Here is a 16,485-nt window from a genome sequence, read left to right on the forward strand (position 1 = left end):
GATCAGATTTTATTTTAAAATGTCTAGAAATTGTGTGGAAATTGCCCCCCCCACAGTTACTTGGACTAATTATGGACTTTCTGATTATTACACAAAAGGAATCATTATTTTAACATTGGGGGAAATATGTTTGAATAGAGAGAATCAAAGGCCTGATGTGACCCCCAAAACATTAGTATTTTTTTCTTGTGGTTTTCTCATAATAATCCCAGTCAAAACACATAAAATCTCAGACTGTTTTCATTCAGTTGCCTCCATCAGACCCCTGTAAAGTGGGTGTGGCCCTGTCTGCACCAGTATTACGCAGAGCCCTCTCTCTATCTGCTGTTACGTATGTGCAGAATAAAAGGAGCTCATTGGCACAGCCGGAACCTACCATCTCCATCACTTCACAGGGGTGGGTGGTCTTTGTGCAGCATCCTTTTATACTGCATCAACTTCCCCATCCTGGGTTATTTTTTTATTATAACTACATGATGCATTATCTTTTTGTGCTTTGGCAAGGTCGGTGTGATCAGTATCAGCTTTTGTCACTCGCAGTTGAGATATTTCTTCCTCCTTCACCCCTCCTCCTCTTCCTCCCCTTATTTTCTTACCCGGTAGTCCAACGTGGCCAGGTGAACGGAGGCAGGCATGACGACAGATGGCCCTTACAGTCTGAGGGATTATATATTAACACCAAGCAGCTCAGATTCTCTTGCACACACAAACACAGGTGGATACACCCACTCACGTAGGCTGGTGGATACTGTTTTCGCATACACACAGGGAGGCAGAATGATGCCTGTGAGACAGCTGATTTGTCACAGCACAGCCAGCGCACAGTAGAAATAGGAGAAGAAGGAATTTAAACGATGGACGGAGAGATGGAGGGCAGTTTTTCTCCGGTTATCATGGAGGTGTGGAGCTCCTCTGCGTCCGAGGAGGAGGAAGAAGGAGAAGAGCACTTTCATTCTTGTGGATGAAGTAGTGGAAGAGGAGAGGAAATGCTTCAACAGCAATAATAATAACAATAACAACAACAGTGACAGCCTTTGCAGGGAGGTGACACAAGGTGAGATAAAGCAGCGCGTGATGTTTCAGGGGATAAGAGATGGCAGGTGGCATGCACCAGGAGAGATCAATGATCTGTAGAGCCCATGCTTAAAGGAGAAATTTTTTAAAAAATTAGATATAAAACAAGAGTTAGAAAGTGTCATTGTTAATCTGTTTATTGTATTCTGCAAGTCAAATATTGCTCTTTGGTGTGTGTGTGTGTGTAGTTGTATAGTGCACTGTTGAGGTCTTGGTTATCTGAAGTGCCTAAATACTTAATAGTGCAGTGCATGTACCGCAGGGCGCAGTGATGTCATTGAAGGTTCATCATGCAAATGATAATTACCGATCAACAGCATGTTTGCAGCTCTTCTCATTAGGATACTTTTAGTTCGATATGTAAGTGCCCTGAGATGTGTGGAGTTTTGTTACTGTATTCAGCCAGAATCTTTCCTCACTAGTGTGGTGAAGGTCACTGAGCCTGTGTGTGTGACCACACACTCTGCACCAACTCAATCAGTCCCTGTGTACATATAAGCAGTTGTTATTGGCAGAAATGTGCATCTTGGTTTTCTCTTGTACTGCTCTGTTTGATTCATGGAGGTCAGAGCTATAGATATAGGGACTAGTATTTTAACGCTGCAGTTTCAGTTTTTTCTTATTTCTTTCCCCTTGGCATAGTTAACTTAGTTTATTAATGTGTTTTATTTCATTTTATTGACTTAAGTGGGGACATTATGCTTTTATGCATAGTGAATTAAAAACAGTCAAATGAGACTACTTTGTGGTCTGTGGTTCAGAAGGACAAAGACTGCAGGTACATTAATTGTGCTGGTGCCCTAGTTTCAGTCCAGTATTGTCAAGCATCTCTCTGGTGCCAAAAATATGATTTTTCTAAAAGATTATTTGAGGGCATTGCTTGGTTTATGGCGTAGAACATGATTTAATCTTTTTACAGTATTTTTCAAATCGATGCATGTGCTTATAATGAAGAACATGGTCATAAATCTAAGATTACAAAGGCACTCACACTGATCTTTTGTCCTAACAGAGCAGTTCATGTGAGCAAGGATTCTTCTCTGTTCCTCCTCAATATGGGGAGTCCTTTGTCTAAATTGGCATGTGATAGGCACCCGCACCAATACTGCGACATGGGCACCCCTCCAGAAAGAGAGGACATTGTACACAAATTTGCGGCTTTTCTGTTATGCAACAGGATAATAAATTTGATTAAATTTCAGATGATTTAGCTTGTGCTATATATTTTGTGGATATGTTTATTACACTAAAATCCATCTTAATCAGTGATAAAAATGTATTATACATTTCTCTATGATGAAATGTGTATACACTTAAAACTGTTCTCTCTTTCACTGGTCTAAAAAAATGCCCAGGCAGCTTTATAATAAGAAGCTCTGTGAGACAAATTTTAGCCCCCTGCCAATCTTGTCAAGTGTGCCCCTTCAGAGATCAAAAGGTGATCAATGTGCATCTTGTTCTTGGAGCTCACTCATGCCTGTCTAATCCCCACAACATAACAGACGTCAGCGACGTTCATCCAGAGGGAACAGTGTTAACATAGCTGTTTAGGGTAGCTGCCTGGATTTAGCTCAGCCCAAACCCTAAAACCTCTCGCTGGCATAGCGGCATCTCTTTCCTTGATCAGCTCTGTGCTGTGGCAGTTGTGTCAAGAGGAAATAGATCAGGTATTTCAGCCAGTGAGATTGCCAATATACGGTTTAAGTGCTCGCTGAAGTATACATTCATTGATCTGAAGTTCACAATACATTCGAATTTTCAAGATGTAACATACACCAAACTAAGTAACTTAGCATTGGACTGGATATATTGTGTGTGTGGGACTGTAGATCAGTGCTCATTTACAGTACAGTATCTGGAACCTCTCCACAGTCCTGCTGATTTTGCTTTTAGCACATGTGCTGCAATCCACTTAAAGTACAATAGGATTTGAGTGGAACTGTTATCTTGAACATTATTCATTTATATAAAAGTATTTCACATCAATAACATAATTAACCATTTAGTGCTCAAGGAGTCTGAATTATGTGTAGTTTAGGCTGGACTGATATTGTTTATTTGCATGATTGTTTGGTCTGTGCTGTGATTGAAAGTTGACTAGTAATGGCAGATTCTGTCGGACATCCAGTGCTCTCATGGTTTTGCCCTTGTGCAATGTGCTTGCCTATTATACAGAGAGTTTCCAATATCATTTGTCACTTTTGTCACCTTGATGTCCCAGATTCATCTTTTCTTGGAGTGACAATGACACATGATGATGATTACCGTTAGCTGCCCACCTGACATTTTTCCTGCAAAAACCTTTTGTGATTTTTTTTTTTAGGACATAGGTTTAAGTGCTCTCGCTGTCACATGTTTTAAGCATTGTTGTTACTATATTTCTCCTTAGTATTCTTAGTGATCATGAAAACATTACCTCTACCACACTATAAATCACCTCACAGAGCTATAGATTTTATTAATGTTATTTAATTCATGGGCAGCTATAGTTTACAGTGCACTATTTCAGGCCAAGGTTAGTTTCTTTCCATTAGGCTGATTAGAAACTGATATAGCTATCCAGTCACTGTGTTTCCAGGCTGAATTCAAGTACCTCAATCTAATTAATTTACTGTATGGCAACTTCCCATGTCTTCAGTGCAGCTAAGCTCTCTACTGAAGTGAGATTACACAAGTGATTTTGATTTTGGTTTAAAGGTAATGTCGTTCAGGGATGCGCAGAAATCCAGTCAAATGTACTTCCTTAAACCAACATGAATCGGATGTTAAAAGATTGTATTCATCTTAAGTGAGTGACTCCTGTTCCAAAAGCATTTATCTCCTATTGCAGACAGTTTCCTAAATGTTACTGTTTATAATGTGAGTCCTGAATGATTACTTTTCAGTATTTGGCTCGTGTACAGTATATTAATAGGCTTTAATTAATAACCCTGGTACATCAATACCAGACCTGTTTGCACTGAGTACATGAATAATCTTTCACACCTCCTCACCCTTATTGTCATGGACATAAACAAACCATTCTCCAGGATGTAAACAAAGCTGCAGGTCAATAGCCAGTCACTGTTATCCCCTCCATACTGTACATGTCCTGCTGGTGTGAACTCTTTAGACCTGGCAGGTTCTCCTGTCGAGCTATATTGGTATCCAGAAGAACGAGGTCTTTATTAGTGTCTTATCTGGGCTAAAAAGGTTTAAGCTAAGAGGATCAGTATCTGGCTGACCACATGGAGATGTTGTGGCCTGTAGCTCTGGAAACTTTAGGGAGAAGTGTGCTCTATTTGAAGTCATTCATACAAACAGTACTGTCAGAGTTTTCGGCCTGGTTGTATTATTAGTGTTGTTACAGGTTAATATTGAATAATAATTATATGACAAAGGCATATTCAAGAGGGCAGCCTGTCTTTCCTTCTCTTGTTTACTTGATAATGTAATCTATGAATAATAATCCAGTTTTAAATACTTATTATCCATAATCCATTTTTATCAGAGGAGTACATCCAGAATTGCAACAGAAACCCTCCAGTTTTTTAAATAGTAAATCAAAGGGAAAGAGACTGAACAGCACTGGACAAGTGATTTGATGTGAAGTTAATTTTTTGAAAGTGAAGTAACCACTCAGAAGCAGTGTTATCAACAAACTTAAAACATAAAACATAAAAATCAGTTTTCAGTCTTTTGGTCATTTTATTTTTTAGTAATGTTGGCTTGTTCAGTAGCTGGTTTAAAAACAGAAACAGAGATAAGTCAAAGTCAAAAAGCTTCCCCGCTGGATTGTTATTATTGATCATATTATTATAGATACATTATTTATTATTATTAACTCCTATCCCATGAGAACCGTCTTGAAAGGCTGTGTTGTTGCAGTATCCTCTCTGTGCCGTCTACAGCTCTGTCTCTCCCTCCATTCATTAAATCCCTCTCTCCCTCCTCCCTTAGTGCTGTGCTCAGACAGAGTGGGCCAGGTCACCAAGACGTATCATGACATTAAGGCAGTCACCCACCTGCTTGAGGAGGTAAGAGAGAGACACTCAGCAGATGAACGGGATTAAAGAGGATTAAACTTATCCGACTCACTGACCATCACTGTTTGTTTTTTATCAGTCCAATCAGATTAGGTCAAAAAACATCACTGCAACTGTGATTTCCTCACTAAAGCTTTTATTGTGTAAAAAATAAAATTAATGTCCTATTAAAATGTCCAATAGATAGTGTTTAGTAGAATAAATGCTGTATTTTGTGTTACTTTGCAGAAAGAGCGGGATCTAGAGTTAGCAGCGCGGATCGGTCAGTCCCTCCTGAAGCAGAACCAAGAACTAACAGCACGCAATGAAATGCTGGATGAACAGCTTGAAATTGCAAAGGAGGAGGTATAACAAACCTCATAACACACACTCCACAGTCATACTGAATTACATGTGTAATGCTACACAGTTGTCTGCTGAGCTCAAGTTATCATGGCTTATTTTCTAGATTGCTCAACTCCGTCATGAGCTCTCAATGCGAGACGACCTCCTTCAGTTCTATGCGAGCACCGAGGAGATTGAGAACGCTGAATCTCACTCACCGTGAGTACAACGCACACATTTACTGTACATACACAGAGGCTGAGAAATGACCACTGGTAATATTTAGCATCATTACTTGTTGATATGTCATATAGTTCAACGTGGGTCTTTGACAAAATTTGTCAATATTTGCTCAATGAAGTTTTTCAAGCAACTTTGAAAAGATTTGCAAGGTCTAATCATTCCTATTTCCTTATTCCTCAAACATAAAATTGAAAGAAACACTTAATTTATGCTGCAGTGTAACACAGTGCCAACACAAAACAGGTGATAGGGTAGACATTCTGCAGTAGATACTGATGAAATAAAAGAGATCCCTAAATGTTCCTTAATGCCCATTCTGAAGAGAGTTGTGTCCATACTGCTGCTGCTCAGTACACTGAGTGTGTGTATAAGTAAACATACGTCAGAACATCTCCACTGATCCTCTCAAAGTTCCGGCTAAGCTTCCTACTAAACTCTTACCCATCAGCAGTTAATCATTACCACTGTTCATTACTGTTCTCTTTTCATTTCTTTTCCTTGTAACTGGCCACTTAAGCCTTTTAAGATTTTTTTCTTTAGTTCTTTAAAGTTGATGTTTGTCCATTAGTTTTCATGTATTCTGCATTCTTAAGAAGTGAAGCACATATAAGCAGATATAACAAGCCCCTTTTCTGTTTTCAGATCAAGAATTCATTGGTATAGTTTCACAATTAGTTTTTCACAATTAGCTCTTTACAGTTATGTTAATGCAAATGTGACTTTATTTGCAAAAGAGTAAAAAAATCATTTGTATTGTTTGTAAGTTATTTATTTCTAATAGAGAAAAAAGGTGAATTGATGTAATGCAGACACATTGTTTTTTTCCTTGTTGCAGGATAAAAAGAAATGAATCTTGCAGTTCTCTCAGCAACTTCGTCCACTATGACTTCCTGCAGCAGAAACTGAAGGGTTTAGAGGAAGAGAATCGTAAACTGAGATTAGAGGTATGCAACGTTATGAAGTTCTCATGAAAGGAAAGTTGCTCATGCATTCAAGATGAAATAAGACGCTTTCAAAAAATTCATTGTCACTTTTTATGGTCAGTCTAAAATGTAGCTTTAAGTATTATTTAGCATTTTTGTTTTAATCCTAATCAAATATTTTCATTTTACTGTAGCATTTATTCACAATATATATTATATGTTCAGTCAATATTTTGAGTCTCACATATCATTTTATCACAGCTAAGGGTTGAATCAGGTGTGCTGGTGATGTGAATTTAACAAATAAAAGAAATGGATTTAGTGCTTTGAAATGAATATCAGAGATGTATGATTAGTTATGATTAGTTTAATACAACATAATACAGTTATGCTTACTCTAGCATGAACAATGACATTTTGGCATCAACATTGCAGGCTAACGAGCTCACAACAGAAACAACAAACTACGAGGAGCAAGAACAGGAGCTGATGATGGTGTGTGTGGAGGAGCTCTGTAAGTGTGACCGTCTTGATTCAGTAACTGAAAATAATGTAACTGTAACTCAAGTACAGGTGCATTTATCTGATTTGTGTGTTTTCAGCATCTGTTAACAAGCAGGTGGTCGACTTGTCAGAGGAGCTCGCACGGAAAGTGGAGGACTCTGTGCGGCAGCAGGAGGAGATCAGCTCGCTGCTCGCTCAGATTGTGGACCTGCAAGCCCGCTGCAAAGCGGTGAGGGGGAACACATACACAAACACACACACAAATCCTCCAAGCAAAGTAGACTAATGTCAAGTCACAGTAAACCTCTTTTAACTTTATTCTCTCTGTCCCTCTAGCTCACCCATGAGAATGAGGAGCTGAACCAGCACCTGAGTGCCTCCCGTGAGAGCCAGATAAAACTGAAATCAGAGGCAAGACACTTAGTCTCAAATACTTTCAGTGACTTCAACATCATACTCAGCTTTGTTTCTCCCTCTTAATGGCTGAGTGGTTCTCAGGATGTAGACACAGAGGGCTTAAACAAGCCAACCTGCAGCACTTTCTTGTAATATATGATGTTCAGCTCCTCCTGAGTACATTGTGAGTGATACAATTTGTTCTTTTTGCCATGTAGTTTGATTGATTTGTCTCCCCCTGTCTGCAGCTCAAGGACCTACAGGACAAGTACTCAGAGTGTGAGGACATGCTCTGCGAGGCCCGAGAGGACATTAAAAACTTGCGGAACAAGAGCCTGCCCAACAGCACGGTGCAGCGATACACCGCACTGGCCTCTGTCCTCCCCATGGACTCACTGGCAGCCGAGATAGAGGGCACCTTCCGCAAAGGCCTGGACACTCCAGCACCCTCAGAATACAAGTGAGTCTGTCTGAAAAGAAGATTTTTCCTTTATGCAAGTCATCAAAGATTTGTGCTTATGGATGAACAGCAGAAAATGGGATATGCTGCAGGACTGGTTTGAGAAGTCTCTGTGGATTTTTTCCCCACCGCAAAAACTTATCACTGTTAGGGAGTGCCCTCATAGCTGAATGGTTAGGGTGAGTACCATGTGGGCCCTAGTGGTCTGAGCAGGCAGAACCTGGTTCGACTCCCGATCCAGCTGGACCTTTACTGCATGTCATTCCCCCACTTTCTCTCCCTGTTTCCTGTCTCTCTCACTGTCCTGTAAATAAAGAAAAAAGAAACTTGTCACTGTAGGAATTCATTTTAACTGGCACAAATCCAAGCTGACTGCTGCTAATGCTATTTTAATAAAACTGACAAGAGAAAGTTCTGACCAAGATGTTGGAGTCTAATGAACCTTTTATTTCGAGCAAAACAATTAGTGTAAATGAAAATGAAACAGCACACTTTCTCTCTTACCTCTGTCTCAGCCTGACCACCAAACATAGACATATACAGCTTCTTTATCATCTCTAAAAAATTAATGATAATTACCACAGCTTTCTTGCTGGAGCTTGTTTAAGACGGTGTTTGCATTGGTGTGTAATCTTTGTTTCTAGGAATACTGATCTATGACTGAAATGAATATTGGAGTGTGATCTGATGAACACTTACACCCTGTTTCTCCTGGCAGGAACCACCCGTGGCGTGTGTTTGAAACAGTGAAGGTGGTGAACAAGGTCGGGAGGCTGCGGTCTCGGTGCCACTCTCCGGGGCTTCCGGGCTCCAGCCCCGTGTCTGCTCGGTCCAGTTGTACCAGCACCCCCCGAACTAGCTACTATGGCTCTGATAATGCCAGCCTTACCCTGGAGGACAAGCCCAGCTCCAACCATGCTCAGAAAGAAGACAACAGGTGTGTTGGAGTTGGACTTTCACTATTACACCAAATGGCAAATTCCACATTTCATACTGCTTAGTATCTTTTGTTTTTTAAAAACGACTTTAAAAAAGTTAAAAAGACTTTCTTTTAACAGTGCACGATTTTGCAACATGAACTGTCTCAACCCACTAAAGGAAATGATCCACAGGGTTGAGACAGTTAAAATATTGTCATGTGTTCTCCTTGTAGTGTTAGTGGGCCAAAGCGTCTGGGCCAGCCAGGCACACCAGGAGGCCAGGACCTTGAGGCTGCTTTGCGCAGCCTTTCAGCCCGCCAACAGAACCACTCCTCTGAGCGGCCTTTCTTTGACGTGGAGCGTGAGCGGAAACTCCGTGCCTTGGCAGCAAACTGCGAGGAAGGCGAGGGCTCAAGTGGCTTCCTGACACCAAACGACAGTCTGGCCTCCAGCCCCGCAGCATCGACGGGAACTAACTATTCCAACGGCAGCTCACGGCACTCCTGTAGCTCCTCATCAGGATCCAGGTCCTACCTGCCTGACCGCCTGCAGATCGTCAAACCTCTGGAAGGTAAAAGCTTCAGCTTCATAATAAGTCTTATTAGTACTATTGGAACCTATTCTAGCTTCTGACACTGTGTTGGTAAAAATCCAAACAAGACAAGCATAGACATCCCGTTAAATACCACAGGTGGAAAGCATTTATTTAAAAAAGAATAAATTTAATACTCACAAGTGGAAACAAGGCAAAAGTTTGATTACTCAATCACAAAATACTACTTTATGATATCTAGCTACATTTGATTGACACTGTGGACCAGCCTGGACTAAGTCCAGTTGCCTTCGATTATCTCAAGGAAGTTTAAAACTTCCTTGAGATAACTATGACCTGGATGAATGAGAATATTCACAGGCCACTCAAATGACAGAACACAATGAAAACATAACTTGAAAAACTTGAAAGATAAAACCTAAACACAAAAAACAAAACAAATGTAGAAAATGTGGGTACAATTTAACTTTTTTTTTCAGGTCAAGAGAAAAACAATCATAAGTAAATCATTAACATAACTAACTAACTAACATAACTGGTTCGTAGTAGACCGTCCTTCAACTACAGTCCCTTCTGACCCTCTAATCATCAGGCTCAGTGACTCTGCATCAGTGGCAGCAGCTGGCCAAACCAAACCTGGGAGGCATCCTGCATCCACGCCCAGGCGTCCTGACTAAAGACTTCAGGGAGCTTGAGGTGGACATACAGCATGTCTACAGCCTGAACGACCTGGAGGAGGATGAACCTGACCTATCGCAGCTCTCAGGAGCACATGGCATGGGTAGGACACACATAAACACACTGTACACATGTAGCATTCAGATGGTTCCACTGCCTCTGTCATTCCTATTCACTTCATTAAAGGCCCTCTCAAAACCATGTTTTCTGCTTTAAATAGTTCAAGATAGCAGTCTTAGTGTGCCATTCATTGTGCAGTATTAGTGTAGTTACTGTACTCGTTTGTCTCTATAGCGCGTGTGCCTTGTCTTCAATCTGTAGTTTAACGTGCCTTTCTCCCTCCATGACCTCACAGTCTCTCCATCTGGTCCCAACCTCCCTCAGACCTCTCCCACACATACCATTACCACCTGCCAAGTCCTCCAACCCTCCCTCCTCATCCCCACCTTCTCCACTAGGTAAGAATATGCAGTGCCATTTCTGTATTTTGAGCATGTTGTGTTGTCGTTGTGTATTTGCGTATTTTTCACAGTCCTGACCAGGTGAATTTCCATCTTGGATAATGAATTTAAATTTGAGCTTGTACTTGATTTTGTTCTGATGTGATGGACCTGAGTTACTGTAAACTCCAAACAAGGAACTCCTGTAAAAAGAATTTTATGCATTAACCCACAACTTTGTTTTGCAGTGACACTTTCAGTAAACAAGAGTGGATATTGCTGATCTCCTATCTTCCATCCTGCTGCTTTACTTATCCCTTTAACAGCTTCTGCTGTTTACTCCCACAGCAGCAGAAAACGTCTGTCGAGGCCCTTTCTCCAACTTTAGAAGGAGCCCTCGGGGCAAAGTAAGAATCGGGGGTCACGGATGCACGACGAATGTTCGATACATGTCTTGAATATTAACAATGGAAGCACTGTACTATGTTTAACTCAGTAACATCTTGGTTAACATTGAAGATGGCGTTCTGCCTAAATTTTCAAAAAGGAAATCTTTATACTTTGTTAAAGGTCTGAGATTCACATGTTAAGAATCGTTGCCATGACCTAATTGAAATGGTCATGGCTACTTCATGGAAAAATCATGTGCTCTGCTTCTGTTAAATATACACCCATCACTTCCTACTAACGCTTTATTATGATGTAGAGCTGTCAGACTGTCTCATCTGCTCTAACTTTAACTCCCCACATATACTTGGCTTGATAGACTACATGTTGTAATGTCTCTTGCTCTTTCTAGGTTTTCATCTTAACATCATGTTTATTCATCTTACAGCAGTGACAGACAGACACTAACAACAACTTAACTGAGTTCTAGTCTGCACGTACATGGGTATTGTTTTTTTAAACATAGCCTTTTCTGTTCATTTTGACATTTTGACCACATACAGACTGCGTCATGGACAACTCAACTTTTTCAAAACTCCTTCCAAGGTTAAGATGTTCAGAAACAGTGTTTTCAGTTGGACAACAGGGAAAACTGAGTATCTCCCTGGTGCCATCATTGTTGAACCAGAACTGCCAATAACTTTTTTCCAGGTTTTTGATTGGCCAACAGTAAGGGTTATATTGCCGCCTGTTGGTTTGGAATGTCATTGACAGCACTTGACAGTATGTTTTTGTGTTTTCACGTGGACTGAGTTTAAAAAAATACCTGTGTACATGTGGACTCAGCCTAACTGAAAACATCATCTTGTTTTTTATTATTTGTGTAAGACCTTGCATGTTTGCACAACAACAAACAGTGTAGTTATTTTATCTATCGTGTGTTATTTTTATTTTTAACCATTGTTTTTTTTCTCTTGGCAGCCTTCACTCTTTCGGCCTGCCATCTTGCCGGAACTGTGAGCACGTGAGCACCTCATCTCCGCCCCACCAGCAGCACTTTGGCATTGGAGGCTGGACCACAACCACCACTACCGCCACAGGAAACATAACCACCTCATCACTGGGACTCCTTCAGCTGCTTCAAGAGCGTGGCATCTCAGCCTCTCCTTATCCTCACCACAACCTTTCCTACAGCCATAGTACAAAATCTCCATTCTCCACAGCAAAGGACAAAAATGGAGGCTCATCATCAGACAAGGGGGGAAAAAGGAACATTTTCAGCTTGAACTTAGTGGGGAAGCTTCAGAGTCTTGGGTTGCACAGAGTGGCAGCCTGGGGGATGGTGGGGCGCGGTCGCAAGGAGAAAGAAGGAGTGAGGCATCCTCTGAAAGTCTGATGAGGGCTGATCCATCACTTAACTTGTCTCATTCACCGTAGTGACTTTGCATCAAGCCATCTGATTCCCACTGTGCAGTTCAGGGCCACAACACTGGTGTCTTGAAAATAAAAGTCACAGAATGCACAGGAGCCATACTTTGAGTTGTCGATAGTGTATAGTACTGTTCTTTTCTATGAATGTACAGTAGATAAACTGTTGTGTGCGTGTGTGTGTGTGCGTTAACATCTTCATCTCAGGACAATCACTTTATCACCACTCTGTCTGACTGACACATTGCTTTTTACACAAAAAAGAAACATGATGAAGAAAAAAAACTTTTTATACAGTGTTTTGTGAATGTCATTTTACAGTGTTCCCTACCACTGGTTTTAAAAAACTTCACCACTTGTCATTGTTTTAGTTTTCCAAAGTGAAAAATCAGTAGGGAGAAGTTAAGAAAAAGACCATGTGCAGTAAATTATTATCTGTTAAAACCACAAACCAAGCCAATGCTGTCACACTGAAGATCTTTCAGATGCATTAAAATACACTCTGGTCTTCCTGCTTACTAGCTGCTACACTGAAAAAAACATATTGTATATAAGATTGTCAAATATACTCAAGTTGAGAAATTGATAAAGAAGCACTGCAATGATATCTGCTCCAAACTGGGAACAGATGATACACTGACTGAACTGAATAATGTTGATCGTGTCGACATCCTTTTAGCTGTATCCCCCTCGCTTCACCACCAGCTTTCACATAGCAGCCATCACCTCTGAGCTGTTGCAATGCCTGACCTTTGTGGACTTATTATTATCCTGAGCCAAACCTCACCAAATAAACTAAAATCAGGTTTGCCATGCTGCATCAAAGACAGTGAATATGACTTTTAGAAGCAATATGTGTATGAAAATCGTGCTTGTACAAATCTGCTGTATTTCATGTCATCAGGAATTTTGAAAACTGCTGGGATATAAATGAAATCAAAAATCATGTTGGGCATTCAAAGTGAATTCTGCATGGTGTTAAGGGGAATCTTTTGTTGAAAGAAATACAAGTAGAAGAGAGGTCATAATTATTTTAACAGCATGTCTCTTCAATCAACTGTAGCAAAAAGGCATAGGATACTGTGGATTAAAAAGGGAAGAAATCATAAACACAGGTTATAATAATTTGTGTTCTGACTTAAATCAACCAAACCACTGTTTCTCTGCACCACTGTTTGTTGTAGTCTTTGTTAGAATCACAGCATATGTATGTATACGTCAGCGTGTGTATAAATTGTACCACCTGTGAATAAAATGTTGCATTTTCATCCAGTATAGTTTATATGTCTGTGTATTTCCTCTTGACAGATAAACAGATAAAACAACTGTGATAATTCTGCCAAAGAGTTTATTTATAAAGTTGCAGGGACAGTAAAATGTTTCCTGTACATAAAATCTGAACAAAAAAAGCAAAGTGCAAGCTCTCAGGTGGCTGTTGTTGTGTCTCATTCCACATCACGGCGTCCGAAGTCCACCCAGCCCTGGTAGTCCCGATCCGACATGCACTCAGAGTTCATCATCTCTGTGAACAAACCATTCCTATATGAACCACACACAAGGGTTCAGTACAGCATATCTGCGCATCTCTTTAGATGTCTGCTCACTTTATCTTAACTGACACAAGGGAAAACAAAGCAACAATCAGAAAATAACTTTCACACCCAAACCCTGCAGGCATACCTGAGATTGCTTGCATTATTTGCTTGGTCATAATCTCTCGCTCGTCTTCTGATAGGTGTGCCCGTCTCCTCATCTGCCCAGAACGAGTCTGAGGAGGCGCCGCAGCTGCGGGCTCCTGTCTGCGGGCCATGTCTTGTGCATTCCTCCTCTTTGCCAGAAGCTGCTGTAGTGTGTTAGCCTCTTTAGCCTCTCCAGCTGCAGAGGATTCAGGTGAGGAGGCTGCACTGGATACAAGCAGTACAACCAGCAGTGCAAATACCACAATAACTTTCCCTGACATGTCTGTACAAAGAAAGAGAGAAACGTATTTGATAAAACAAAAAAACATACTTCATAATCTCTAATAACTATAGAAAATGAGAAAGTTACTGTACCTGTGAGGATAAGATAAGATCTGTTCACAACAACAGGAGCGATGCTTCTGGTGCAAATCTGGTGATCCTGAGCAGATCCCTCCTTTTATACCAAAAGTTTGCTTGTGTGAGTGATATGGCCTAAAATCAAAGACTACAGATAACAGTGTTCGCTGATTGATTGGGAGACGGATGCATTTGGGAGGATGTGCGTAAAGGAAACGGACCACTACATCCACCGACCCATTATTGTGCTTTTCACTCACCTGGAAGGGCCATTTTTTGCCCTGCAATAACTATAAAATGAGTCAATGTGTTTACACTGGAAATCCAATACTCCTTTAGAGCCCCTTTTCAACCAATACAAAGTATCTGATGTAACTATGCAGCCACAGACTTGTTTCTCACTCACAAGTATGTGAGGCAATGAGGCTGAAAACAGGTGGTGTTCTCAAGTTGCCAACTGGTTTTCTGTAATCAGATGTTTTCACTGTAAGCATTAGTAGTTACTATTATTCTAACACATGTTAGAACAAGACTGGCAAATTAATAGTTTTCCATTTCCTTGTGCTGCTGACTGCAAGTATTTCATTTTTCATTGTAAGAAAACAGAGGTAAATGTGGATAAATCTCATGTGAAAAACAGGGAATGAGAACAATTCAGTGATTGGGTGGATGTGATTATCACCTTCATCACATTATGTTGTGCCCTGGATTTTCCAAATGAGGCTCATGCTACCCTTTTAGTCAAAATACAACAGAGCGTGGTTGACATTAGAGCTGTTTACATACTGTATAGATTTTCTACAAGTGGCCCAGTTGTCGTGTGTATCTTGTTTCCCCTGACAATCTGCAGTGAGTAACTTCTATAAAGCAGAAACAATGGCCTTCAGATATTTTCTACCATCATCATCTGTCAGGTGGACTGACAGGTGGCTAAATCTGCAATGAGCGATTTGTTTCATTTATGCAAAAAGAATGAGTGACAGCGGATACAATGAAGATCAGACAATGCACATGTTAATCCACACATGTTACTTGGGGATTAATAGGCTAAACTGTGCACTTTAGGGACATGACCCTGCAGGTGGTTTGTGACATGTGAACTATATATGACTTCAGTTAGTAGATTGAATAATCCTTTGGTGGAAAAAACAATGCTGACCTTTAGATTCACAATCTCATTAGATTGAAGAGGCACACACCCATCATTGAAATCTCATAAATGTCCCAGACACGGCACGGGTCTGATTAAAGTGCACACACCCACTTTATCAGGTAAGATGCTCATTGCTGCATGTTAACTTGTGTCTTCTCAGTTATGTGAAAACCAAGACAATGCTTAATAAAAAGCTGCAAGACTTGTAAGACTAGTGACAGGCTGTGAGTCCCTTGACTTACAGTAGTGAATAGACTTGTGGTTGCGTAATTGTGTCTGTAAAACCACATTTTTTTTCATCATCTGTGTTAGTGTAGCTGCTAAGCTCTCTCTCTGTCTTTCAGTTTTTGGTCCTGATCATGTCCCAAAAAATACACAATAACAGCAATATTTTAAAAAGTGTTTTAAGTTATATTTTACAGACAGACTTTTATAGAAAAATGAAAATGCTTTTTGGTTTACTGCTGAAAAAAATATGAGAAAAGGCTGATAAAAAGCCACATTCTGAGGCTGTGGTTATTAATTATATGCTGTTGATAACAAGTTAATTAATTCTGTTCATATTTATGCTGCACATTACAGTTCTTTTTTTTTTTATTTTATTATTTTTTTTAACTATAGTTAACCCACATTTCTCTGTACTGAGCTCTCATTTTCCTAACTCTTCACAACAGGTCAACACAACAATTTCATCCAGAACATTTCACTTCACTTCTGATCAGCTCTGGTATCACAACTCTGTTTTTTTAGGTCATTTCAATTTTCTTATTGGGAGACAAATATTGCAATGCATCATAATATGGAGCATGACTGTCTTTTAATTATTTATTTGGTATGAACCAAGAATCCATTACAACAAAAAGGACCATTCTTTATTTCATGGATTGTGCTACCTTACACTGTATGTCGCAGAAATAAATCAGTGCAATCATGCAAGC

At 40.2% G+C, this 16,485-nt stretch overlaps 2 protein-coding genes across 2 annotated transcripts; one reads left to right on the top strand and one right to left on the bottom strand.

Annotated features, from left to right (window-relative positions):
- Window positions 1-505: 505 nt before the first annotated feature.
- On the top strand, window positions 506-13,628 carry hap1 (huntingtin associated protein 1). Its single transcript, XM_018664622.2, is given in 15 exon segments — window positions 506-935; window positions 937-1,054; window positions 5,014-5,090; window positions 5,328-5,444; window positions 5,548-5,642; window positions 6,502-6,610; window positions 7,025-7,103; window positions 7,192-7,322; window positions 7,430-7,504; window positions 7,738-7,949; window positions 8,668-8,886; window positions 9,103-9,440; window positions 10,015-10,203; window positions 10,456-10,558; window positions 11,909-13,628. Coding segments are annotated over 15 exon segments (2,358 nt in total). The 5' UTR covers window positions 506-854; the 3' UTR covers window positions 12,324-13,628.
- LOC108875609 (cholecystokinin) lies at window positions 12,764-14,560 on the bottom strand. The gene is made up of 3 exons (XM_018664630.2): window positions 14,410-14,560; window positions 14,036-14,317; window positions 12,764-13,877 (listed from the first exon to the last, which is right to left on the bottom strand). The coding sequence occupies exons 2-3, from the start codon at window positions 14,313-14,315 to the stop codon at window positions 13,801-13,803; spliced, it is 357 nt and encodes a 118-aa protein (XP_018520146.1). The 5' UTR covers window positions 14,316-14,317; window positions 14,410-14,560; the 3' UTR covers window positions 12,764-13,800.
- Window positions 14,561-16,485: the final 1,925 nt, after the last annotated feature.

This window comes from Lates calcarifer, linkage group LG5, assembly GCF_001640805.2.
Source record: "Lates calcarifer isolate ASB-BC8 linkage group LG5, TLL_Latcal_v3, whole genome shotgun sequence".
Taxonomy (NCBI): Eukaryota; Metazoa; Chordata; class Actinopteri; family Centropomidae; genus Lates; species Lates calcarifer.

What these genes read in the sequence shown, in the direction of transcription:
- LOC108875609 (XM_018664630.2), bottom strand. Translation starts at nt 14,315, where the DNA reads ATGTCAGGGAAAGTTATTGTGGTATTTGCACTGCTGGTTGTACTGCTT. An exon ending in AATAATGCAAGCAATCTCAG is followed by an intron (nt 13,878 to 14,035) that starts GTATGCCTGCAG and finishes GTTTGTTCACAG; the next exon opens with AGATGATGAACTCTGAGTGC.